The sequence below is a fragment of the Ooceraea biroi genome, chromosome 5, assembly GCF_003672135.1.
Source record: "Ooceraea biroi isolate clonal line C1 chromosome 5, Obir_v5.4, whole genome shotgun sequence".
In the NCBI taxonomy this organism is placed as follows: domain Eukaryota; kingdom Metazoa; phylum Arthropoda; class Insecta; order Hymenoptera; family Formicidae; genus Ooceraea; species Ooceraea biroi.
Window position 1 is genome coordinate 13502267 of NC_039510.1, and position 26360 is coordinate 13528626.

General features: G+C 41.8%; 5 protein-coding genes across 9 annotated transcripts; 3 read left to right on the plus strand and 2 right to left on the minus strand.

Annotated features, from left to right (window-relative positions):
- The first annotated feature begins 765 nt into the window (after positions 1 to 765).
- LOC105280969 (DNA-directed RNA polymerase II subunit RPB11) lies at positions 766 to 1770 on the plus strand. The gene is made up of 4 exons (XM_011341854.3): positions 766 to 949; positions 1038 to 1127; positions 1208 to 1382; positions 1452 to 1770. Exons 1-4 carry the CDS (start codon positions 897 to 899, stop codon positions 1485 to 1487), a joined length of 354 nt encoding a protein of 117 aa, XP_011340156.1. The 5' UTR covers positions 766 to 896; the 3' UTR covers positions 1488 to 1770.
- Positions 1771 to 2812: 1042 nt separating this feature from the next.
- On the plus strand, positions 2813 to 5398 carry LOC105281251 (probable ATP-dependent RNA helicase DDX47). The gene is made up of 9 exons (XM_020032264.2): positions 2813 to 3001; positions 3332 to 3425; positions 3512 to 3676; positions 3751 to 3917; positions 3993 to 4229; positions 4312 to 4535; positions 4631 to 4892; positions 4963 to 5116; positions 5226 to 5398. The coding sequence occupies exons 1-8, from the start codon at positions 2927 to 2929 to the stop codon at positions 5104 to 5106; spliced, it is 1368 nt and encodes a 455-aa protein (XP_019887823.1). The 5' UTR covers positions 2813 to 2926; the 3' UTR covers positions 5107 to 5116; positions 5226 to 5398.
- Positions 5399 to 7326: 1928 nt separating this feature from the next.
- LOC105280967 (CCR4-NOT transcription complex subunit 3) lies at positions 7327 to 12553 on the minus strand. Its single transcript, XM_026969490.1, has 9 exons — positions 12111 to 12553; positions 10822 to 11054; positions 10585 to 10740; positions 10305 to 10484; positions 9926 to 10213; positions 9523 to 9778; positions 8608 to 9224; positions 8312 to 8521; positions 7327 to 8135 (listed from the first exon to the last, which is right to left on the minus strand). Exons 1-9 carry the CDS (start codon positions 12133 to 12135, stop codon positions 8037 to 8039), a joined length of 2064 nt encoding a protein of 687 aa, XP_026825291.1. The 5' UTR covers positions 12136 to 12553; the 3' UTR covers positions 7327 to 8036.
- Positions 12554 to 13949: 1396 nt separating this feature from the next.
- LOC105280963 lies at positions 13950 to 23017 on the plus strand. Of its 3 annotated transcripts, XM_011341847.3 has the most exons (3): positions 13950 to 14639; positions 15554 to 15765; positions 15829 to 23017. In XM_011341847.3, the coding sequence occupies exons 2-3, from the start codon at positions 15582 to 15584 to the stop codon at positions 21426 to 21428; spliced, it is 5784 nt and encodes a 1927-aa protein (XP_011340149.2). In that variant the 5' UTR covers positions 13950 to 14639; positions 15554 to 15581; the 3' UTR covers positions 21429 to 23017. The 3 variants fall into 3 exon arrangements, with proteins under 3 accessions (XP_011340149.2, XP_011340146.2, XP_011340147.2); XM_011341844.3 differs by having other exon boundaries at positions 15554 to 23017; XM_011341845.3 differs by lacking the exon at positions 13950 to 14639 and adding an exon at positions 14661 to 15066 and having other exon boundaries at positions 15554 to 23017.
- LOC105281250 (cilia- and flagella-associated protein 251) lies at positions 22772 to 26240 on the minus strand. Of its 3 annotated transcripts, none has more exons than XM_020032245.1 (10): positions 26159 to 26240; positions 25860 to 26071; positions 25632 to 25783; positions 24938 to 25501; positions 24374 to 24505; positions 24200 to 24291; positions 23841 to 24075; positions 23404 to 23677; positions 23088 to 23215; positions 22772 to 22960 (listed from the first exon to the last, which is right to left on the minus strand). In XM_020032245.1, exons 2-10 carry the CDS (start codon positions 25987 to 25989, stop codon positions 22898 to 22900), a joined length of 1770 nt encoding a protein of 589 aa, XP_019887804.1. In that variant the 5' UTR covers positions 25990 to 26071; positions 26159 to 26240; the 3' UTR covers positions 22772 to 22897. The 3 variants fall into 3 exon arrangements, with proteins under 3 accessions (XP_019887804.1, XP_019887806.1, XP_019887805.1); XM_020032247.2 differs by lacking the exon at positions 26159 to 26240 and having other exon boundaries at positions 24938 to 25178; positions 25293 to 25501; positions 25860 to 26007; XM_020032246.2 differs by lacking the exon at positions 26159 to 26240 and having other exon boundaries at positions 24891 to 24980; positions 25049 to 25501; positions 25860 to 26007.
- Positions 26241 to 26360: the final 120 nt, after the last annotated feature.

Below are 26360 nucleotides of genomic sequence, written 5' to 3' on the forward strand. Positions count from 1 at the left end.
AGAGAGAAGCCTGAGAGCGGTCACGCTCGCGTTTTAACTGTAACGCCTCAAACGTGGACATTGAAGTGATTGAAGTGATTCTGTCTTTATTGCTCACTGAATATTGAACAAAGATAGAATGACGCCGCGAGCGTTGGGAGCGTCAAGTGGAACGCATATGTCCACGTTTGAGGCGTTAAGGGGAAGCTGGAGTTGCTAGTGAACTATTTTTTCACTATAGCGATGGTAATTGTAGTTTCGAAAATTCTCTTTATTGTTTGTGCAGAATAAAAAATCCTTTTCCACAAATGAAGTATAAAAAGAAAAAAGTTAAAAACTTGCATTTGTCTTTTCTAACTTTTTTCCATTTTGAATATAAAGTCCTGTAGAACGGGCTTTCTTTCTATCTATACTTCATTTGTGGAAAAGGATTTTTTATTCTGCACAAGCAATAAAGAGAATTTTCGAAACTGCAATTACCATCGCTATAGTGAAAAAATAGTTCACTAGCAACTCCAGCATCCCTTTAAGCCTTCGGCAGACCAGCGCGACGCGATGCGCGATACGCGACGTGCGATATCCAATGAGCGTACAGCTTTTCCATAAACACTGTACGCTCATTGGATATCGCATATCGTGCATCGCGTGTCGCGTCGCGCTGGTTGCCGGAGGCATTACGGTTAAAACGCGAGCGTGACCGCTCTCAGGCTTCTCTCTGGTAGCGTCGATTCATCTTCTAGTGACTAAAAGTGGAGCGAATCAACGTCCTACAAACATCACTAGACGCTAGCGTTCTCTCTGACGTCTGTAATGATATTTGTGTCACGAGTTGAGTCTGATTGAGCGCGTTTTGGCTGTTTTGTTATTTGTTATTATCAGCCGGTGACAATTGGTGTGATCTTAATTCACGGAGCAGGATGAATGCGCCTCCAACCTTTGAATCGTTCCTCTTATACGAAGGAGAAAAAAAGTACTGATATGTTTTAATATTTATTTCATACTTAACCTCAGTTTTTATTCAAATGATTAATTCAAATGACATTTTGTATCCATGTTAGGATAATTAAAGAGCAAGACACTAAAGTACCGAATGCTGCTATCTTTACGGTTAATAAGGAGGACCATACCTTGGGAAACATGATTCGCAAGTAAACATATATATCTAATCAAATGTCATTGTTACTTTGCCTTTTAAATAACTGACTAATGATTGCTCTTTATTCCATAGCCAATTACTGAAGGATCCTCAAGTACTGTTTGCCGGTTACAAAGTTCCTCATCCATTAGAACATAAATTTGTCATTAGGATACAGACAACATCAGATTACACTCCCCACGAAGCCTTTATGCATGCAATTACTGACTTGATTGCAGAACTTTCGTTGTTTGAAGAACGTTTCAAGGTATGTACACGTGACACAAAATGTATAAGTATATTGTACGTTATTAAAAACGTACGATTTGGTTCTCAGGAGGCGATTAAGGAAAAGAAGGAAGGCTTAGATTAAGAGACCAAGCCTAAAACATCTGTTTATAATTTGATGAAAATTTTCTTGTGTGTATGTTTTAATTGTAGATATTAAAAATTTGTATATTCTTATAAAAGAAACGTATTTACTGTTTTCCTGTTTTATTTATATGTAATGTGTAATATATTGCCCTAAAGTAATTTTACTTTTTTAATTACTGCATAATTATGAAGAAAAATTTTACATAGTCATAATTCAGTAAAGTGTGTTTTTTAGAACATAAGATTAAGAGGAAAATTGCAAATAAAGAAATTCAGCGGCTGTTAGCGTTGTTTTAATAGAATCCCTAGAAGCTTTATGTCCTTTTGGATAACATGGGAGATTGTCAGTACTGGTTGGAATCGTGGACCTCAAACCGACGCACTTGTGCGCATGGAGAAGGAAGAACTTGCACTTATTCTCTATCTCTCTCGGCAGCATTTGTTACTATAGGATGTGCCATTGACATAGGAATATATGGACGGAGCCTTTTACGAGGGGAAGCTGAGATTAGCGGTAAGGGGGAGCACTGGCACTTCGTGTAACTTCGGCTGTTCGGGTATGTTGGTTCCGCTAGTGATATATATATATATATATGTACGATGAGTTAGTTGTGTCGGAATGTAGCAATCGCATTAATGCAAAAAGGAAAAATTGGCAATAACGTATGAAAGAAAATAATGGTCCGAAAATTTCTTTTCATCTGTAAGTAAAACATACAATTGTAGGTTATACACAATGCCGGTAAAACGTTTTAGATATTGTTATGTGTTTATTATTATTTAAATTTATTATTATTGTGTTAAAAAAGAATTTTGGCTTGTTTATTATTATATTCATATGAACAATTTGTTATTATAATTCATATATTTAATATTAATATATACGATTTGACTATATATATATATATATATTATTATTAAATATATGAATTAATAAAAACTATAAATGAAAAACTGTTATCGAACAATTATTCATATGAATATAATAATAAACATAACAATATCTGAAACGTTTTACCGGCATTGTGTATAACCTACAATTGTATGATTTTACTTACAGATGAAAAGAAATTTTCGGATCATTTTCTTTCATAAGTTGTTGCCAATTTTTCCTTTTTGCATTAATGCGATTGCTACATTCCGACACAACACAATAACTCATCGTACATGTAATTTCAGTATCATAACTTTACAAAACTTTATCAAGTGTCATTCGGGCAATGTCGAGAACAGCCGAACTCGCCCGATTTGCCAGCAGCCTCTCCTTACCGCAAATCTCATAACCCCCTTGCCTAAGTTCGTAGCATAGGCACCGTCCATATATTCCTATGTCAATGGGATGTGCAGTCCATGTTGTAGCTCATGGTTGGAACGTGTTTGAAAGATCGGATAATTCTATTTGCATTTTAATATTTTCAATATATAAATCATTTGATCATGGATTCGAAGGAGTCAACTGAGAACAATACAAATAATGAAAATAATACCGAAAATGTTACTTGGAAAGATTTGGTAAGTGTATTTGAATAACTGTAATCTCATTTATAACCTCATCTCATCTCATGTGGCATCGGGCATATTGTCAATCAATGCGGAAATTTGTGAAATATTAATTTAATAAGTAATTTCTAGGTTTCTAAATAAATTTAATAAGTAATTGAATTTCTCTGAATTTTATGATAAATAAAATTTAATGACTAGTAGTAACCAAGAATCTTAGCATAACAATTAATGTTAGGTTAAATTATGATAAATACAGTCAAGTATAGGTTAGAAGCATTTTTATTAGAAAGTTTTCCTATATACATATAATAATAAAAAGATAAATAATTGTTGTAATAGGGACTTGTAGACATACTTTGCAAAACGTGTCTTGATTTAAAATGGAAGGATCCTACCAAAATTCAACGGGAAGCTATTCCTTTAACGCTCCAAGGTAATTTTAAAATAATTTAATTACAATGGAATTTCTCATAATAATAAGAATGAAAATTTAAATTACATTTATTTTCACAATTGTAGGCAAGGACGTAATAGGATTGGCAGAAACTGGATCAGGAAAAACTGCTGCTTTTGCGTTACCTATTTTACAAGCGTTATTAGAAAATCCTCGAAGATACTTTGCACTTATATTAACACCTACGAGAGAACTGGCATTTCAGATTTCAGAGCAATTTGATGCGCTAGGTAAAAATAATTTATTTGTAACCAGATAAAAAAACTTGTCTGTTCTAATATATTTTATATGACATTTATTCTAGGATCTAGTATTGGTGTGAAATGCGCAGTGATAGTAGGTGGAATGGACATGCATGCGCAAGGATTGACGCTAGAGAAGAAGCCTCACATTATCATTGCTACTCCTGGTAGATTAGTCGATCACTTGGAGAAAACAAAAGGGTTTAACTTACGACAACTACAATTTCTGGTAATTAAACACGATATCTGTGGATTTATTCTAATAATTATTGAATTGACACTAATTTCTCGTTTCATTTGCAAGGTCATGGACGAAGCAGATCGCATTTTGAACATGGACTTTGAGGTGGAGGTTGATAAAATTCTTCGAGTAATACCGAGAGAAAGAAGAACATTACTATTCTCCGCGACCATGACTAAGAAAGTGCAAAAGTTGCAACGTGCATCTCTGCGAAATCCCGTGAGGGTCGAAGTGTCCACTAAATATCAAACTGTAGAAAAGTTGCTGCAGTACTATGTATTTGTTGCGGCGAAAGAGAAGGTACGAAAATTAACGGCACAGTCATTACAAAAGAATTAATAATCGCATATAAAAACTAATTAAATAAAATAAAAAATTGTAGGACGTGTATCTGGTGCACATCCTGAATGAACTGGCAGGCAACAGTTGCATGGTATTTTGCGGGACTTGCAATAACACTACGAGAACTACTCTACTATTACGAAACCTGGGATTCACGGCAGTACCGTTGCACGGTCAGATGACGCAAAATAAGAGAATCGCCGCGCTTACGAAGTTCAAGGCAAAGAACAGGTCCATATTAATTTCCACGGACGTTGCTAGCAGGTCGGTTCACGGTTTTCACCTATACACTGCAAGGATACTATTAAATAAAAATATTTAGAAACTTGCTTCGATAAATAATCTTTTTGTTTCTGCAGGGGTCTGGACATTCCACATGTCGATATCGTCATCAACTTTGATATTCCTACGCACAGTAAGGATTACATACACAGAGTAGGTAGAACTGCGCGTGCAGGTCGATCAGGCCGTTCCATCACGTTCGTCACGCAATACGACGTGGAACTGTACCAGCGAATAGAGGAGTTGATATCGAAAAAACTCCCATTGTATCCCACGGAAAAGGACGAGGTGAAGATACTGCAGGAGAGAGTGAGCGAGGCGCAACGAACAGCAAGAATGGTAACAGCGATTTTTGAACGAACGATAATCGATGCGCGCGGTCGTATTAACGTGCCGTAACACTTTCTAGGAGATGAAAACCATCGAGGAGAGCAAGAAAAAATCGGGTAAACGAAAACACGGCGCCGGAGACGATGACGATGATGATGACACAGAACAATCGATGGGCGTGCGGAGGAGGTTGAAAACGAAAAACAAAAGAAAACGGCATTAGACATCGTGAGGTATGTCGTTAGCATTCATTAATTTTTTGATGACTTTTGCGCTTCAATTAAAACAATCAAAGGTATTTTCATGTATACCGATAATTATTCTTCTTGTATACCATTGTAGATCATCTCGTATTCATATTGTACGTTCTGCACTAGATTGTAAATACATGGTAAAGTACATTGTGCTCCGATGAATTAGTAGACGGATGATAAAACGGAGAAACCTGTATGTAAAAAAACGCTGTTGTAAGGCTTGAGTAAGGCTAAAAAATAAAGCAAAAGTTGTTTATATTGAAGAAATTAGTACTGTATTTTAATGAGTCTCTTTGCACAGAGCAGTATTATGGTATTTAAATATCACTCAAATAATCACAATAAAATGTATTAAGTAAAAATCACAATTTCATTTATCGTTTGCGGTAAACGCGTTAGGGGAAATTAATGAAGCATCGAAGCAAAAGTTCTTGCACGGCAAACAGGTCTGCTTTCACGCTTCCTCATATAGAATGTTATCACAAAGCGGAATATGCCCTGTTTACGAGAAGAAACGCAGACAAAGGAGAGCGTATTCGTCCGTACCATAGGAGAATGTTATAACGAGTATTATAACAATCGTCACGTACACAGCTTTCCTTTTTCTTGTTTTTACACTACTGTAAAATTGATAGCTGATGATCGATTCTTTTTCTTCGTCAAGTCTATAGAAAATCAGTAATTCATTGTACAAGTTTCTGTAGTACAAAATACGGGTACGAGGAACACAGTGCTCGTTCCTTCAAATTTACAACTACGATGCATCTTCTAATCGCTAATACGAGATTGTTAATCGTATAAAGTGGCAACAGATTCTTACTGTTTTAATTTTTTCGGAAAACGCTTAGTTGGCGCACATATCGTCATGTATCGCGCGAAACTTAACAAATCTAAACATGCATCGGAGAATACTTCGAGAGTGCTTTGCCGTTGTTGTTGTTGTTGTTGCTGTTGTTGTTCCGTCGTTGCAAGCAGCACTAATTAAAATGTCTCAAACTGTGATGCACCCGTCTCTCTCACGCGTCTATTAATGCGATGCAGCTGTTAAACAAACACACTCTCAACGTGTGCAAGCGAGTACTTAGTAGTTATAAGCATCATATACCATTTTGACGCAGTCGAAAATACTGTCGAACATGTCGAGATTAAGAAATTCCTACAGTCGTAAGCTATAAATCTCGTGAAACGTGGTTTTGCTGCTGATGCATTTACTGATGTTTTTACAGGTGTATAATACGATTCCTCTTCGATTCTCTAAAGTAAACTTGAAAGATTCTGTGATCGTGCAGTTCCGTTATGCAAATAATATCAATCGCTGCAATCTCTGCAACAAGAGTATCTGCTTAGAGTACATGTATATGCTACGCATTATTCGGTAATTAAATTTCTTTTCTATCCTGCTAAACAATCGTACGAGAATCTCAATGTAGTTTTTATCACTAGAAGGATATATATCTAATCTCGTTGTCGAAGGCTTCTTGCGATAAAGTGAATTACGCGTCCAGGCGAGGGAGTCACTCTCTGAATCTCTCCGTATGCGTGTGTACGTATGCGTTCGTGTATGTCCTCGGACGATCTTGCTCGAAGATATTTATTTCAAAGGTCGATACTACCCTTACAATAAAATAAGTAATAATAGAAATCTAGTCAAGAGATTGGATAGAGGTTGTAACGAAATATCTTAATATCACATATGAAATAATGGAACAGCGTGTTACACACCGTGTCAGCGACTTGTTCACGTTCGGCACTCTAGCTATTACCGTGGTAGTACCGATGATTTATAATAAATAAATTCGCACAGCGCGTGACTCCCATCTCTGCAACTCTCGATAAAAGAGACATGCATATACGCGTATGCATATCATACAGTGAGCGTACGTTCTTGGACGAGCACAGCTGATGCTCGAGAGAGAAGAACGCTTGTAAAGTATCGAATCTGAAAAAGTGTCAAGTGTGCACGTAGCATGGAAAGTAGATTAGCTTAGCATGCTACTGTTAATTAACACGCGGTACAATCTTAGACCTCGACGACGAGCCCCGGTCTTATTAACCGTTAGAACACATATAAGTAACCCTATTTCTCGAGAGCGGAGTCTAATCACAAATGGATGGAATGTTTTCCGAAACGTAGGTCGAGATGATGTGTGCTAATGTATGTGACAAAAATCGAAACAACTTAGGTTTCATTCAAATGAGAAATAAAATATATTCTATAATATTATTATTCACTATTTCTACACATTCTGTACATTAATTCAATTTAAGGGTTTCATACCTCGATACACTTTATACAAAAAGGCTACTTATAATCTAACATTAAGACGTACCATAGCATGAGCGCCCTCCACCTTACACCAGACGGCGGACGGGCCACACGCATGTTTGTACTGGTAGAGTCAGTCGCCAGCAAATACGTCATTCTCTCCCACCCTCTCTCTCTCATTCTCTCTCTTTCTCGCTTTCGTTCTCGTTATCATACAAATCGCAATGATCATTTCATGTATTTCCCGTAATGCTCTTACTCTTTCATTCTTGCCTTTTGCTTCCTCCTGTGTATTATTATCATTTACAATAGTTATGATTTATGCCCAAAAATTAATCTCTTTGTCTTGCTGTTTGCATGTGTTTCTTTTCTCATATTTCTTTTTTTTCCACATTTAATCCATCTCGCGATTTTTTCTTAGAAAAAAGGATTAAGACAGATTTTATAATCGCATCATTAAAACGTAATGAAATGCCTTCATTTTTACGCACGAATTTGTTCCATAATCTTGTTTTCTTTTTTTCGCCTCGCATTCCATCGACTTTGTCGATTAGAATCGTCCGCGAAATTTCAAATAACACAATACCGGTTTAGAAACGGCGCTTTTCGAAGACTGAATGAGCGACAGAACTGTTAATTCAGGTCTCTGTCCTCTAAGTACTTGTACTCGAAAGTAAACCCTTCTTTTTTTCTTTGCCCCCATTTTTCATAGTCAAAATAGATGTACGTTCCCTGAAACGCAAATGATTCTATAGAATATCACGAGTGATACACTACGAGTGAAGAATAATCCACTTGTCAAGTGATCAACTTATTCTTATTATATCGATACCACATTAACCTTCCGTACACGTAAACAACTCCTGTCCCACAATAAAATTACAAGTAAAAAAAGAAAATATACTAACTTGCTCGTATTCCTCGTTAATAACTTTCGGTTCTTCGTGCCTCTGGAACCACATCATGTACTTGGTGTGAAACCTCCAGCTTTGTTTTTTCAATGCTTTAGCTGCCAAATATTGTCCCTTGGACCCTTCCATATAATAAAATATAAAGAATAAAGTCTCCGTAGAAAGGCGTTGGAAGAACTCCACTGTATCCGAATGGGGAAGTTGCACCTGATCGAAGCACGTGCGTGTGTTAATTCGCTCGAATGTTTTTTCCACTTTTGTTAGGAGACCATTAAAGTATGCGAGAAGCGTACCTGCTGATAGTAGGGTGGCGTAGTGCACGTGTTTCTCGGCAGATACGAGCGCAGTCTTTCCGAGTCAGACGGATGCGGCATGTGATAGTAAGCGGCTTCCATCATTTGGAATTGCAGCTGATGTTCCTTCTGCAACGGTACGGGCCCTAGGGGCGCGACGCCAAGCAACGGGGGAATGTGTGCTTCCGATGTGGCATTGGTGTTGTTGTTATTGTTCGTCTTGGCGCTGTCGAAGATGTTTCTGTTCGGCTCGGAAGGCGGTATCTCCAGACCTGCTCGGACAATTACTTGTTGGGCAATGGATTTCAGAGAGGACATGCTCCCGTCGGGAAGCTTAGGGATGAGACCATTGGCAGTGGACGGTGCTGGCGAGCAGGAGTTTGTGGGCAGAGGCGAAGATCTACTGCTGACCGAGGACTGCGGCGATGATGATGGCGGTATCGGCGTCGTGATTTCCGGTTCGCTGTTGTGATTCTGGTTCTGTTGATTATGTAATACGTGTGTCGTCTGTGCTGGCGCTGGATTGTTGTTGTGCTGCTGCGTGACCGTTTGCGGTACATTCGATGTAACGCTGGACGTAGACGATGACGACAGGAGACTGTTTTCGCTGTTGTGAGCTGGAAAAAAGTTGGGATAATATTTAGAATCATCTACCGGGTCACAAGGCTACATTTTTCATAACGAATCTTTCCGATCTATCGATCTGTCATATACGATATGTCATATAACATAATAAATAACATGTTAACGTCTTACTCCTCAAAAGTTTTCAGGTCAAGAAACTTTTGCACTGCTGGTTATTATTATCAGTTTTGACTTTGAAGCCATTTTGATTGTCACTTCAGTCTATTTCTTGTCCCGATTAAGTGAACTGAAATGTTTACGAAATCGGTCGGAACCAAAACTGAATCTTACTGGATGTTTTGTTGGAGGTAGAATGGATGGCTTGCGAGTTGCTGTGCGAGGCAGCTACAGTGGCGAAGTTGCCAGCGTTAGTCGTGGCGATATGATTGCTCGTAGAACTAGGCGAGCTGTGGCTAGGCGTCATGGGAATGGTTTTGCTTGGAGTGCTGCTCGACAACATGTTCGATTTTATGGTGGCAGTGCTTCCCGTAGTTGGAATGCTCGCTTGCGTATTCAGCAGCGGCCTGACTGCTGTTGGTTTCACAGGCTGAAATCAATCGAACAAGATCATTTCAGATGCGACGTTCTTTATATCGATCTTCACGAACGTTTCACTTTCAGGTTCTGGCTTCGTGAACCAAGCGATGTCTCTTCCCTGAAACTTTTTTCAAGCGCACATTAAAATTAAACATACCTTTGTTTTCTTGTCATTATCCGTCGAGCTGTCGCTCGAGTGATTATGCATAGTGGAACTCAGTGAGGGCGACGGTATTGGTGAAGTACAGGAATTAGTCGAGGTCGGCGTACCCCCAGTTTCGTTGCTATTGTTGCTATCCGTTGTCGCCGACGAGGGAATGCCGACCCCGGACAACTCAACTTCATCGAGGCCAATAATGTCATCATAAATATACTCGTTTTCCTCAAAATCTGGATCTTGCGAAGATTCAATATAATACTCAACATCATCTTTTATCCTCTTAATCTGTTAGCAATTTCACAGAGAAATCAATGGAAAAAATTGTTCAATATGCAGTTCGTTGTACACGGCGAGACACAAACGTAAAAACACTCACAGTATTAACTTCCACAGACATATTGTCAAGCATACGCAATAACGTTTCCAATTTACGGATATGATAGCGATGTTTGTCGAGTTTCGCTTTCAATTCGTCTACTCTGTCTTGCTTATCTTTGTCTATCCTCTTCTTCTTCCCCGCTTGTAAGGATTCTATTTCCGACTCAAACGTGTCCATCTAAATAAAAAAAAATCATAATGCATCACAGTGCTATTTACAATATCCGATGATGTCGAAGATGATCCAATGACGTCTAATTTATCTAATAATTACGTACCTGGAGATTAAGAGCGTCTATAGAATTGGCAAGCCAATTAGTAACCTCGTCTTTCTCCTTCTGAGCTGGGTCTAATTTCTGAGCTGCACCTAAACCTTCCTTAGAATAAGCTTTTGTTTTCGTTTCTCTTTCCACCACTTTAAATCTTTCCATTTGCTAAGAGCACGAAACATTTCACTATGCAAACTAGTTATTATAATAACACTAAGCCATGACATTAATCGCAGATATACTCACAGTCTCAATTAGCTTTCGATAGTCGAGAAGCGTACTCTTATCTTTTATTTCACCCGACGCGATCCAGCTCTTAATTTGATCGCGTAACCTTTGAAGTTTCTTGATTTCCTTTTTGAGATCAGCCTCGTACTTCTCTTTCTGATTGCTATTCGTGGCATTATGAACTTTTTGCCAAATATCTTCAAAGGTTTCCACACCCTCCGTTACTTTTTTAAGGCACCGATCTATTTCACCTGAAATGACAAAACATACATTTTTATATTTAGTTTCCATTAATATAAATCGCTTAATTCTACTAGCAATGCTATTTAAAACAGAAATTGTCTGAATGGAATTAAAATAACAAAAGCCAAGAGAAACTCATATTAATTTCTTCTTCACTTTTTGATATATTTTAATTCATAAATTAATTAAACAAATATTACCAAGTATCAAACCAATATTGTTTCTTTAATCGAATGATGGATATGAATAGTTGAATTTGATAATTTATATTTTAATTGATTTTCAAGCTAAATTATAAATTCCCATGAGAGATATCGAAAAGGAGAAGAACAAAGGAATATACATAACAGTGGATTTTATTCTCTTGAAAACAAGGATTTAAACTAAAACGTAAGTAAATAAGAATGTATGCAGAAATAATGTATACAGTACAAGTACAAAACACAGCGATTATAACGATGCCTAAAGACTGTTATAAAGATCCTTTCTCCTTTTATATAAATCCATCTAGAAAATACACTTGCCCCAATATTAGCCACATGTAAGAACTTGCATGTGGCTAATGTATACTGCTAAATCTTAAAGTGTACAGCGTAAGTTTTACATGATCATTACATACATTGCATACGCTGCGATTGACTCAAAAAGTTAATGTACAGTTAATTTATAGTTTAAAGCTTTTAAAGGTTATGCTATATATGAAAAAGGCGCCGTTTCTCGTGCAAAAGCTTAAAGCAGTGACGACTGTAATTGTGAAGATCAAGGAAGATAAAGCAAGACAGGGTAAAGTTCACGGGCATACAAGGGTCTAAGTCGAGGCGATCTGTCGTTCAGGGAGACAACGCTAGATCGCTGCGCGATACCGCAAGCCGCGGTTGTGCGTGCGAAGCGTACAACGTCACCCGCGTGAACGATGATCGCAGGACGCGGTCCGAGGGAGCTTACGGTAAGGGTCAGGTGGGAATAAGGGAGCACGAAGCCTCCAAACCAGGCGACTACGGACCATGCAGGTCGACAGGACAGGATTTCTGAATGTAAACATGCTGGAAACATTTTCTCCTCACCTTGCAACTTCCTTGTCGCAGCCATGGCTATGTGAACGTGTGATAAAATGGTTCATGCATAGTCTAGACGTATTGGAAAAGATACGAAGCAATTTATCGGAACAAATAGTCGTGGAACTATTATTCCTCGTATAATATGGGAGGCTCGGCCACAAGATGGCTTCCGTTTTCAAATGACAACGTCCGACCGTCCGTGAATGAGTCGCGCACAGAGAATCTCCACGATTTTCTTTCTAGAGACTTTCTGTGACACGCCAAGTTAAGCACTATGCCCGAACGTCAACTATACTGATGAGCTCGTTTTTACAGTCCGCAAGAGGTTTTCACGGGAAGCAAATAGCGTCAACAAACGATATATATGAGATACGAGAAATGAGATAGTATAATACGCATCGACGCATTCGCACACATTCTAGCGTGCGATATATGTATTCGTGAACTGGCGCGTCCGCGAATGCAATGTCGCTTGAATTAAGCCGCATCCTTAGTGATGTTATACCTTCGTGAAATTTATTCACGAAATCGCACTCGTTTTTTGCTAAATAAATTAATCAGAGATACTACTCATTAACATCATCACGTTGATATTCGAGTAGCGTTCGATATTCGGCGACATCCATGAAATCCATTCTTCCATTAAATGTCCGCAGCGTGTTTCATGATACGCTATTCGTCAATCCTAAGGTCCATATCAGACTACGCATTGGAGATTAAAATTCCCTACTACACTGTCATTGGTCAAATCACCAAGCTCCACAGACGATATCCATAGTCCATTCTTATAACGCATAACTTGAAATATATTTTTTATAAACTAATACAGCATTCTGATTGACTAACAAATATCTTAACATCATATTTAAAACGATCTTAATTAATATCGCAAAAAACTTTGATTATTGACTGACAAGGGAACTAACACAACTGTCCCTCACCGATTTTGATGGGCTTTGGATATGTGTAGAGCATCGAAAAATATTAGACCCCTATTTTTTTTTAGCTGCGTATCTCAACGTTTAGGGGTTGAGACAGCCCCTCGAAGATAGGGATAAATTAAAAAATTTGACATTTTCGAAAAATGTGAATACACCGTTGTAAAGAGTATAAAATACTATAAAACTTTTGTATAAAACATTTTTTCATATATGTTATATTTTCAAAGATATTCGCTAAAAATGAAAAAATTCATTATCTTCGAGGGGCTGTTTCAACCCCTAAACGTTGAGAAACGCAGCTAAAAAAAAATAGGGGTCTAATATTTTTCGATGCTCTACAACATATCCAAAGCCCATCAAAATCGGTGAGGGACAGTTGTGTTAGTTCCCTTGTGAGTGCAAAAGTATCAAAAAGCATGTATGGGGAAATTTGTTTCTTTCGGATTTCAGATACCAGCACTGTCTGTGAAACAAGTTCTCTTATTGGATGCCAGTGTTCACATCGATAATAAGCATCCGATGCGTGATTGGTCAAGACTTTTATACCTAATACACAATTCATTATTACGAATCGCGAACTTTTCAGATACGTTCGTACTTACATGAGACTACCGCAAGTCAGTTTTCATAACAGTCACGAAAGATATCAAATGCTTTAGGGCGGATTCACACCTTGGCAGAATAGCAGAAAAACAGAAGCCAATCAGAACTCGCGCGGATAGTCGACAGTTGGCGGAAAGATAGAAGCAGAAAAGCAGAATGCACTGTCCACCACCAGCGCGAGTTCTGATTGGCTTCTGCTTTCTGCTATTCCGCCAAGGTGTGAATTCACCCTTATAGCTGCACTGCTGAACTGCGTACGTTAAAGTGAGACAAGTATACTTTTCTCACTCTAACTTATTGCACCAGTTCAGCAGTGCAGCTATAAAGAACAGACCAAAGAATCGCAGCTAATCGCGGGACACGCGTTCGGTAATCTCCGCCGTCGCGGCCGGTTGGTCCGCCGCCTCCGCCGGTTGTTTGCCGGTCGTCTCGAGAGCTGCTAGAGTGGGGATGGGGGATACTGCGGGCACTACGTTGGGCGTACGCGAGTACGTCCACGAGAGATGCCGTCGTCCTGCCGCATGGGATTTTGCGCGTCAACCATAAGTAGCGCGTACTCGACAAGGCATTCGCACTCGCTCCTGCAACCGTGTTCGCGCTCGCGTCTTCATCGTTGTTGCTCGTGTGTGTTCAAGTTAAATCCTCAACGACAACAACAGCGGCAGTCTTACCGCGATCGCGAGTGCGGATCGGTACCGCGACTGGAGTCCGCGCTTGCCGTGCACGCGGATTCGGGTTAACCTCGCGACGGCCCGGGCACGAGCCCGTACGTACCAGCCGCTATGACAAAAGGTGGCATCACTGGAGACGTGTTGGAAGCACGGACGATGTAGCGCTCGTTGATATGACGCCATTTTACTAACCTTTTTGTCGCGCGCAGCGACAAGCCACTCGGAGGCGCCGAAACGCTCCGCGCTACGTGTCGCACTCCACGCAGCCGATTGCACCGTCGCTCGAGCGACACCCGACGTTGCTCTGTGTTCTGTGGAAAGTAAGTTCAGTGGAAATTCGACCGCGCGCCAGCGCGCCCGATCGCGCGAGTCCGCGCTCTCTTCGCTCACGGATCATCCTCGCGCGCAGTGAACGTTTCCGTCGCAGCTCGAGCACGCTCGCCCTCGCCGTGCTCGCGATCCTTTGTTTCCGCATCGTCTAGCTTTCACTGAAGATTGTCACGGTGTTTGTTTAAGAGGGAGCGAGAAAGAGAGGAAGAGGGAGAGGGAGAGAGAAATAGAGAGACGAGTTAATCGGCACGAACGTTGATCTCGTCATTGCGTCGCCGGAATATACGCCCGTTCCGACGTCTCCGTTCCACGTTTCGCGTTACATTGGCAATTTCGCGTGATCTCGAGACCGAGAAACTGCGGCTTCGAATTCGTCCAGATACATACATACACACATACGTACAAGTGACGGTGAATGTGAGTTGCTTTTTTTACGAAACTGAACATGTAAAATCTTGGGAAATGGGTTTGTGACGAGGAGCCATCCTCGATTAAACAAAAAATCGTTCACACGTATCACGCGCGTACACTACGACGTAACGCAACCGAACCGCGGCACGATAGTCTCGATTTTAGCATGTAATCGAGCAATTTTCAGTGACACAGCAGTAATATATCTCTCACATAAAAATGTCATTTTTAGATGAATGTTGAAAAAAAGCCATAAATAATTTCAAATTTATCTTTACGCTGTTTGAAATCGATAATTAAATTTTTCTCTTTAATAGTAAATAATACATAATAGTACATGTTTGTGTTGCATTTTTGTTATTAACCAAAATTATAATTATTGTTTAATAAGTATATATTTATTTGAGAATAATATATGTGTGTGTTGCACATCACATGTAAACTTATGAAATATATTTGCAGACGCAAAATATATAATTTATGCGTTTTTCAGGTAAATCGCTGTAGCAGTTCGCACTATTATGGAAGATGAGGATGGAGAAAATAAACATGTAGACATGTGGAACATCTTGGAAGACCAGCAACTCAAGGATACCACATTGAGCAATTCGTTGAAACATTCCATTGATAACGTATACACGGACGAGCTTGAAGAGGAGAAACACTTGATACGCTACAACTCAATCTTGGCAAAAGATACACCAGGTAAAAATACCGTTACGACAGGGCCGAAGCTCACATTCAAGGGTTACAAGAAACGTCTCTTAGCCCAAGCACGCGAGGTCCATCCCGCCGGAGTGCCAAGGAACAGTGCACAGCTGGAACTGCAACAATTGACGCATCCCAATGCGAAGGGTGGCAAGGATAAGAAGGCAGAGGGGAAGCGGGAGCGTAAGATAACAGAGTATGCCCAGTATCTGGGTCTTCAACCGTCAGCACGATATAAATGCTCCAAGTGTCACACGTGGTTGAACGGCCCGAACTCAAAAACCTCGTGCGCTTGTAACTCCAACATGACGCCAATGCCTAGCACCTCCGAGTCGAGTACTTCGGTGCCGCACGCCAGCAACTTCAAGATCACGAGGAAGGTTTACCTGTGCTCGGCGTGTGGCACGTACTTCGAGAACTGGAATCTATTTTTACACATGAGGGACATACACAAGCGTCACATATGCCTCTTCTGCCTGGGCATGTTCGGCCAGGCAGAGAGGCTGTCGTACCACCTGCTGAAGAACCACAACGTACCAGAGATGACGTTTACCTCGATAGAGAATTTTTACAGTGTTTTCAAGGGCTCGTGCTACTTGGTCTGCTGCAACTGCGAGAAGGTCTTCTCTGAAACTGACAATTTTTACAATCATTACTGCGTACCGGCATTAAAGGAGGACGCGACTGACACGGCTGCGTCGACGTGTACTTTATGCAGGCAGACCGGCACGCACGCGAGTACCTGTAATTTCGCGCTATTGACAGATACAGATAAGGAATCGTATGGCGCCACGGTGCCGCTTGCGGTTGCCGATGCGACGCGCGTAGACGATGCGTCACCGGCGGCTGTTCCTCCAACGGAGAAAACTACGAATTTCGGCGGTAAGGGATTACCGAGAAAAACAATCAAGCACAACAGGACTAGACACGGAGCGGATGGTGTACAGAATCCTCGCCAACAAAAATCGAGCACGTTTACGAGGAAATTTGCTACGAAAGCTCGATGTGGTGAGACTCAACCGACTCAACCGGAGTGCGATACCGATGCCCAAAGAGAAATTGCGAATAACTTGCCTAGAGATACAGTCACCGAGACGATAATGGAAGTGTCCAGGTACACGGGCGGTGACACGTCCGATGAGAACGATGAGAACGACGAACAGGCGTTGAATAAAGATGTGCACAGTCGCGACAGGGGATCGGAGGACAAATCACCGGCACAAACTCATCAGCTCGATCGCAACGAGCCTTACGACAGCGTGACCGAGACTATCATGGAAGTATCGCGCTATACAGGAGAAGAGGACAAGAATGAGAGGGAAGATTCGATGAGTACCCCGTCGGACATACGTGCGTTGCCGCATGTAACCGAGAAGATGGATACCCAGGAGGTACACGATAAGAGCGACATTTGTGCGACGCGCGCAACCAGTTCGAGAGCACCTAGTCCAGTACAGTGGGAAGCTAATGAGAGCGCAACGACGGATACGAGAGCAAATGCCACCTGCGAATCAGGAATGGAATTTGAATCACAATCGTACAGTCCGCAGGATGTGCAAAGTCCCGGTTCCGGTGTCAGCCGATCGCTCTTCAGTCCGCAACACGAGCTGCACTCGTCTAATGAACCGCAGTCTAATGAGAAAGAATGTGTCATTCAGGAGGATGATAAGGAGGAAAGAAAGCCTGCCGTGACAAACGCTGCTGAATCTCAAGCCTCGGTCTCGTTCAACGCTGTCGCCCCTTCCGATAGAAGTTCTGATAGAAGTTCCGATAGAAGTTTAGTCATCAAGATCTGCAATAGAAACTCGCAGTTCAGCGTCGCGACCACGATCGTGAACAGGGACTCCGAGGAGAACAATAACGCGGATCGGTCGACGTCGAAGGAAAAAATATCAAACGGTTCGGGAGGGGAGATGGACATTGTCGAGGACGATCAGGCGAACGAACTGGACGATAGCGACTCCGACAGCGACAAACTGGCGGTGGTGGATAGTAATCCGGAGGGAGATGAGGAGGCCGAGGACGGCGAAGAAGTCGAGGAAGCTGAAGAAACCGAAAACAGGAGTGATTATGCAGGCCATGAGGTTCAAGAGGAGAATAACGGGATTGAAATCGGGACGGAAACCGATGGGATATTTACTATTGGAAGCACGATGCCGGATGGCGACGCGGCCGAGAAACTCGATAACAACGGGACGCAAGAAACGACAGGGAACGTTGCGAATGATCAGACGAAGAATCATACAGTCGGTGACGACGGTATCACGTTGGCCGATAAGAGCCAACCGTGCATGGATCTGAATGTCGAGGGTACTCTAGATAGCATGGAACTAGAGGATCTATTGAAACGCTGTATAGACGTAACCAGTCCCAGCTGCGTGTATTGCAATCACGCGCGCTACATCGCCGTCAACGGCAAGCAATTGGGTCTACACATGTTGGCGGAACATCGCTTCCAGCCGCAGCATCCCGCGATAATCATACATACGGACCAGTTCATAACGCGAGTGAAGCGTTCCCTGGACGATCTCGAATCGCATTACTTTAATTTGAATACATACAACAGTACGCGTAGCACGTATAATGTACCGGATGTGCTCATATACGAGTGCTTTCACTGTAGATTTTATTCTGCCGTACACAAAGAACTGTATCTGCACAATCGGAAGATGCATCAAAAGACCATAGTAATTTGCGTGATGTGTAAATCGAATTTCTATAGTTACAGCGAACTGCTGTGTCATCTGTGTCCAGGTATTTATTCCGAGACTGGAGCGTTGCGTTATAGATGCTGTCTTTGCTCGGTAAACAGTCTGCCATCGTCGTTTCGACTGATGGTACATCTGCGCAAACGCCACCATGCTTGCGACGTCTGTCTCGAGTCCACTGGCAATCAGCAACGTCTATCGAACCACGTGTGGAAGCACAAGCTTCATCATCTGTGTTATAGATGCGGCATCGCGTACCGCAACAAACCCGACATCACGAAGCATCTGTTTTGGAAGCACGGCACGGAGAGTGTGCTGTGTCGGAAGTGCTTGCAGAAAAAGTGGCCGCACATCTATCACTTTTGCATACCGCCCACGGCGTTCGTCTGTGAAGAATGCAGCTGCAGTTTTGGTCGCGCGGTCGCGCTCAAGGTCCATAAAAGGTTACATTCCGGCGACCTGCCACATGGTTGCGACGAATGCACGGAACGCTTCATATCGCGAAAACTTCTAGCCAAGCATCGGGCGAGACACAGAGAACCCGAGACGGAGGACGAGCATATAAACGTGACGGACGTGATCGACTCTCCATTGACTGGAGAGAGGGAGGAGAAATTGGATAAGGAGAAAATGCAGAGAACAACATTGACCGATGGGAGTGCAGCGGCGGGAACCGCGATCGAAGCCACGTCAAAAGACGCCAAAGAGACTGTGAAAAAAGTAGTCGATGTTTACGACCTGCCACCGCTCAATCTATCGTCTGAGAGCGACACGGATAGCGAGGAAGAGAAGCCTTCCTTGGAAAAACCAACAGAAAAGGACAAAGTTGGCGAGGATGCTACTGAAAAAAATGAGACCGGTGAAGGAGCTGTTGCAGTCGATGACGACGATGATGCTGCTGCAATGACCACTGATATAGTCGAGGTGGAACGGAACGAGGAAGAGAAGAAACAGGAGGCGCGCATTATGGATGGTATATGGGACAACTTTAAAACGTACGCCGCCAGTTTGGACGTGGAAGAATCCGCCAAGAATGTCGCATTGAAGGAAAGCGTGCCCGAGACTGACGCCGCGTACTTGAGGAGTATCGTGTTGGCCGACCATGATTATTGGGTGATATACTCTGACAAGGAGAAGAGCGAGGATCAGGCGACTTCCAACGACGCGAAGAAAGAACAGGAGAACAGTATCGAAAAGTCCGGGAGAAGTCCGTCGCCCGGTAGTCCGGGCCGCAACACAGGATGCGACAGTGACGCGAACAAGCGGAAGACAAAGTCTCCTAAAAAGAAGAAACGCAGCGGCAGCGCATCGTCGACGAGTGACTCGTCGAGCGACACTGATTCGAGCAGTTGCTCGTGTGGCACCAACTGCAGCTGTAGTAGCTCCTCGTCCGACAGCTCATCCAGTTCCAGCAGCAGTTCCGACTCGGACAGCTCCACATCCGAGAGCTCACCCAGGAAGACCACCAGCCGAAAGGAACGAAACAAGAAGGAGAGAGAAACCGCGCGGGAGAACAAGTCGCAATCCGTTGAGCCAGTTGAAAGCAAGGAGATTATGGTGGAAAACGGCCCCGTGGTTCCCGAGGTGACGAGTGAACCTCCGATGCCTCCCGCGAAACTGTTACTGCGGGAATCTGACTTGGAGACTGAGGAGACCGAGACGGATGAAGACTTTTATGATGAATATCCGCAGCTACTTGCTAATAAAGTGATGGAAGAGAAGCGTAATTTGCTGTTGTTGGCTGCTGTGGCACCGGCATCGACGCCGGCGATGGAACCACCGACGCCACCGGTGCCACCAGCGCTGCCGTTAAATAATGGCGTTCTAGACGCAGAAACAACGTTGTCCGAACCGATTGCTGCGGTGACTGTAGAAAATCAGCAAACGCAGCAGCAAAAGAGAAAAACGAAGGCGAAGAAACGACGAAGGGCTGAGAGAGGTAGCGGCAAGCGTAACGTAATCGCTACAACATCTACCCCTGAGTCGATCAAGCTAAACATTCCTAAGGCGTTTTATCAGAAGAATCCGGGATTCGCCGCATCGTCGCCGGTGACGTTGCAGCCTCCTGGCAGCAGATCCTCGACGCCAAGTTTGCTGCCGGCAGCGATGCACAATGATCATCATCATCATCATCATCATCACGGTACGAACGCTGGCGTGCCAGAGATGGTACAGCAGCAAGCATCGTCGATTACCGGCGTGCTAAATCAGAACAGCAGCTCGGAAACTGAGAATAAGAGAGTCTCGAAGAGGAAACGTGTACCGAAACGCTTCTACGGCGATTCGAGCGATGACGAGCCGCAGGAGAAGCAAGTATTCACCGGAAGGTGGCGGAAAACTGAAACAGTTGCTGCGAGCGTGACACCAGTGGTTTCCGCGCTGCCACCATCGCCGCTGCTCACGACGATGCCATCACCGCTGGTGAATCCCAAATCTGCGCCGTCGAAACCGTCCTTCGGCGGTAAAACCACTACACCGGCATACACTCGATCCGTTCAGGTAACGGAGCAGCCGACCGGTCAGAAACCAACACCGGCAACGACCGATACGTTGCCGATCACCGCTACACCGGCGTCTGCCACCGAGTCGGAGGATGCCGTTGAGAGTAGCAGTGATAATAGCGAGTCCGAGGTGGAAGATACCGCGAACCAGTCAAAGATGGGCTACAACAACCTGACGCCGATGACGACGATGACAACCACCGCGACCGCTTCCGTTCCCGTTCCCGTTGACGCACCATCAGCCACGAATCGACCTGCGAAGATCTATTGCTACTGTCAATGCCCGTACGACGAGGTTTCAGAGATGATAGCCTGCGACGGCGAAGACTGCCGCATCGAATGGTTCCACTTTGAGTGTGTCGGTATAATGGTGCCACCCAAGGGCAAATGGTATTGTCCGGATTGTCGGAAGAAGCACGGTATCGTGCAGAACGACGAGTATTGCGAATGATAGTTGCCGCGCGCGGCGACGACGTACTGTTACCAAACTCGAGGCGATCGAGTCGTTGCTCTTAGACACCTAACGCTTAGAATTTTCCTTCTTTCTTTTTTCATGAATGAACGAATGGAAGAAAAGAAAAAAAAAAGAATCCGCTATACTGTTCCATGTTGATATTTTTCTTAAGCCGACATGCAAAGTGTTTGTACATAATTCTGTAAATACGTCTTAGAGTTTGTAAGAATGAAATGAGGTTTTTTGTGTACATTTCTTTGTACTTCTTTTAACGACAGCGCCATGTATAAATATGTAGCGTAGATAGATTAAATAGGTACATATTTAGGTAATTAGGTAGATAGGTAGGTAGACAACGGTGCGACACCGTGTGAGCCTAGCTTTTCGCGAGGGCAGGGCTGTGTTTTATGAATTGGAATCTTTGTCATTGTGCGCCTAATTACGATCGCAGCTAGCGGCACTGCTGACGGTATCTGTGCCCCCGTTCTCGTTGCAATCGGCGCTCGAATTCCTCTCGCATGTTTCTCTATTGAAGCGGCGAGAACATGACTAAACTTTAACTGATGAATTTAACGTTTCTCGAGTTGCTAGTATGGAATTAATGATTGTTTTCTTTTATTGATATTGGACCAATCAAAGTTTTTTTAAATTCTTGATCTTCACTAAGTTTGCACTTACTGATTGTTATCTTGGATAATGGCGATGTTTATATGTGCTTCGCCTCTTAGCGCTTCCTTCCTAGGGCGATGTACCTCTCAAGGGGCGAATCTTTCCTTGCTTCTAGTCTATCGTAAAGTACTTGTTGAAAAACTTAAGGCTATTCTTAAAAATTAAAGTATTGACGAAAAATAAAACTCTATTCTTTCAGCAGCTGAGACAGTCCTTCCGTCGACAGTCCTGTACCACACTGAAAAGAATTAACGATAATAGCCTGTGATCATATTAATTTTGCCATAATATTGTCGTGATCATTAGGTTTGCGAGTTAATCAGCGAACAGGCGAGCGCCATTCTTCGGTCACAAATAGAAGAGTAATAAATTAACGATACATGCGGCGTATGAAAGTATTGTAACATATGGAAACCGCAAATATGAAATATTCATTGATCAGTATTACAGGGGACGAGGACGGAAAAACGAATCCACCGCGCTCGTTTTACATTACTTCCTCGAGTTTCTTGTGCCGTATTTACTTCGTATCTTTTCAGTTGCGAATCAAAGGAATGAACGATGGACAGACAGGTCGGCGGCGATTTCGCCAGTGTTCTTTTTTTTCCTAAGCTCTTAACTACTAAACTTAATTTAAATCTTAATTTAAAAGGAAAAAAAACAGTTGCAAGTTTTGCTTTGTCTGTCGCTTGCGTTTAATGGGACTCGTTTACAGTGGTACATAACTATGAAACGCCTCTTAGAGTACAGCGATATATCGGGATTAATCGTCAAGCTGATTTCTTCAATTATCAGCCCTAGTTTCCCCCCGGCAATTCAACGCCCATGATGTCCATGGCAAAATCTTTGTAAGATATTCTCTGTATCATAATAGTAGAGATATATAAATAACAATACATTACTCCCGGGAAGCCTAACGATGAGTTTCTTGTTTATCCTGCACTCATCCTCTATTATTTTTCAATGATTTGTACTTGGATTACGTACCGTTGGGAGAAAACGAAAATCGAAGGATCTTTGCGATGGAATTGGGTGATAATCGTCGGAAGGTTTCTCATCGGAAGGAACGAGCAGCTTGAGATACGTGTACGCCTCTTGCAAAGTCAATGGCTCACCTATGACCAATAATGGAAATATCTTGAAGAGGATAGCACGAGTGAATCCCGTAAGTTTTTCTTTTGAAAGCAATGCGAAGTGCTTCAAGTTTGTTACTCTACGTCATTTATTCGGGATTCGACGTATTGATTTGCAAATACTTTTTTTTACTTTTATCAATGAGTAAGTAAATGGACGAATAGAATACCAAGAAGTTTATGATCTTCTTTCAAAGTGCCCGATATCGCTTCACCAAATAAAACGTTCATGAACTGTTCCCGCGTTAAGGTGGGATTTTCTATACTGTCAAAACTCTCCTTTACGAAAGCACGAAAAGCTCCCTTCATTTGGCGCATACGGACTTTAAATGCTGGTCGATGATTCACGTAGAGTTGCACGAATTCTTCAAAGGTAACTTCGTCGACGAGTCTACCGGTTTTCACGTAATGCTTGTAACACACTTCTGCCATGATGTTCTCTATCTTGAAAGTAGATTTGAATGAGTGTATAAATATGAATCTGAACAAAGAAATCGAAAGAATCTCTTCAGAAATAATACAAGGCCTTCAAGTTCTTTGAAAGATTTAGCATTATTAAAAGTTGAATATTCTTGAACTATATGTAACATGATAAAGAATAGAGAACCTCCTCATTAGTTGGATAATATCCGATAGCTCGCATGAGATTTGAGATCTGTTCGACGACTACGGTATCGGAGACGATTCTAGCAGCAGTCGTATTTTCTCCTTGATGTAGTATCTGCGCGTAATAGAACAGATCCTTCATCTCGTTTATGAGCCATCCATCTTTTCCACTTTCGATGAGGCAATGAAACGGTGAGAGTCCTTCCCCGCCTAATCGTGCCATTGTGTCAACAGATCTGGAAAAAATATCTTTTTGATCATAATTTATCGTATTGAAAACTGTGATTTGTTACGATTATATCTGATGATAATGCCAAAAGTGAGAAATTCTGATTAAAAATTCGAATTTATAGCTTCAACCTGTGTCTAATTTTCCACATTAACACACATGGATCGTTATAGCCTGTAGTAAACAAAGTCTGACCATTGTTGCTGACGGAGATACTTGTTATCTGCAAATAAAAAAGAATTACGATATATATATATATATGCACATTTATTATTTCGAAAATAAATGTATAAAAACAGACTCACTTTTTCCGGATGACCCGTCATACCGATGATTTTGTAAGGATTACCGTCGAGAGGTAGTAGTTGAAGGCCAATCTCTCGGTCGGTGGCGAATACCATATAATCCTTATTATTCACAAACTTGTTTGTTAAGATCTGCAAAATGTTGAAGCGATTTTAAATATTGACGCGAATTTGCTAATCGATACAGTATGATGTCAAAAGCAAGGAGTTTTTCTAAGAAACTAACTTTATAGATACGTAAAGAAGAATCTAAATTAAACATGTAATCTATTAAATTAAATTTTAGAAATACCTTCTTAATTATTCTTTAACTATTCAACATTGTTCTAAAATATATAATTATTTCTGAGAAAAGATTCCACAGTCCAAATAATACGTATTCGCGTTAATATGAAATATTTTAATATTATGTTTTATGCGACTTTAACGATTTTTGTGGATTTCTCAAAGTTTTGTCCGCATAACAACATGTTAAAACATTTATTCTTAATTTTTCTCTTTCTCTTGGTTACGTTACTTGAAATTGTTGTATTGGTTCTCCAAAGGTCGGGCCTAAGTAAGTACCTCGAATCGCCATGGCAGCTTCACTGAAGATTTTGTACTTGTACTGCAAATATAATTATTGCAGAATATATTATTGTACTTCATTGATTTCGATGTAGACGAATCACTTACTTCAGAATTTGCAGTCACGAGAAATCTTTCAGTACCAGATTGAGGGTACCATGCCAAACAGAGAGGAATAGCGCTCTGTTCAATTCGATTAACGCGTAAAATCTTTAGCCCTGGCACCGGATACGGTCCGCTGTAATTAAATTTTAGAAAATGCACACAATCATGTATACAAAAAGCCACTGTTACAACTATTAAGATTATTGTGTGATTCCTAAAAATAATGCAACAGGATGTGCGATTCAACCTGTGCAGGAGATCATATTCAATGAGTTCTTGATCTTCTCCCAGAGAGAAAAAACGCGGTGCTTCACGATCAGATGCGGCCGGGCCGAAAAGTATATCTCTAATAGGCAAATGATGCGAGTGATATTTTCCAATCAAATTCCACACGTTGTGCTCCGTCGAGGAAGCAGTGCCGTTTCTCTTAAATACCACCACTGTCAGCGCGTTGTCCTGAAAGCAGTTTTCGAAGTTTATTTCGTTTCAGAAGAAGGCATGCTTAGCATCTTATCTCTACAGAAAAATTCTAATCATGTAGCATTCGCGAATCACTGTAGAATGCGGAACAATTGGATTCTTTTACCGCGTAAGCCATGTATTCGGCACACCGCGTGAAGGCGATTTTATTGATGGCCGTAGAGGAATGTTTGTACGGTATCTCATCTAGGGCTTGCAGAGTGATATGATGCAGGATCCAGATCGCCCCGTTCTCTAAACCGCACACCAGCATGTCGCCTAAAAGAGAACATTTCTTCTTTTTCCTTTTTTCTTCTTTTTTAATTGCGTAATGAAATACAAGATCTGTATCTACATCTTGGTGAGAACTTTAGAGCTGTGACGGCTTTCAAGGATTCGTGGCTGTGCGGACACGTGACGTAAATGATGTTTTCGTTGATTGTCTGCCTCTCCAGAATCGACTGGAAATTTGGAAGAGGCGGCATGCTCTTGGATACTATCAGAATAGGTTCTTCATAATTGTACAGATACACGTTACCTTGCGAGTCGCCCACAATTATATAACTACTGTTATTACAGAGAAACTGCCATTATTATCATTATTATAATTAATACATTGTAAGTACAGTTTGGAGGGTTGTCTATTTTTTCTACCTCTCTGGATGAGTATCTATGCTAGTTGCGACTGCAACCGGATGACGTAACACAAGATTACACTTCCGTCTGGAAATTTCTATCAACGCTATTACTCCCGCGAAAGAGCCTGAAGCAAGAGCGTAAAAATAGAAAATGAGGAATATGATAATGCAAGTAGCAAATTTTTTGTAATATCTGATATACTTTTGATCTATGTAAC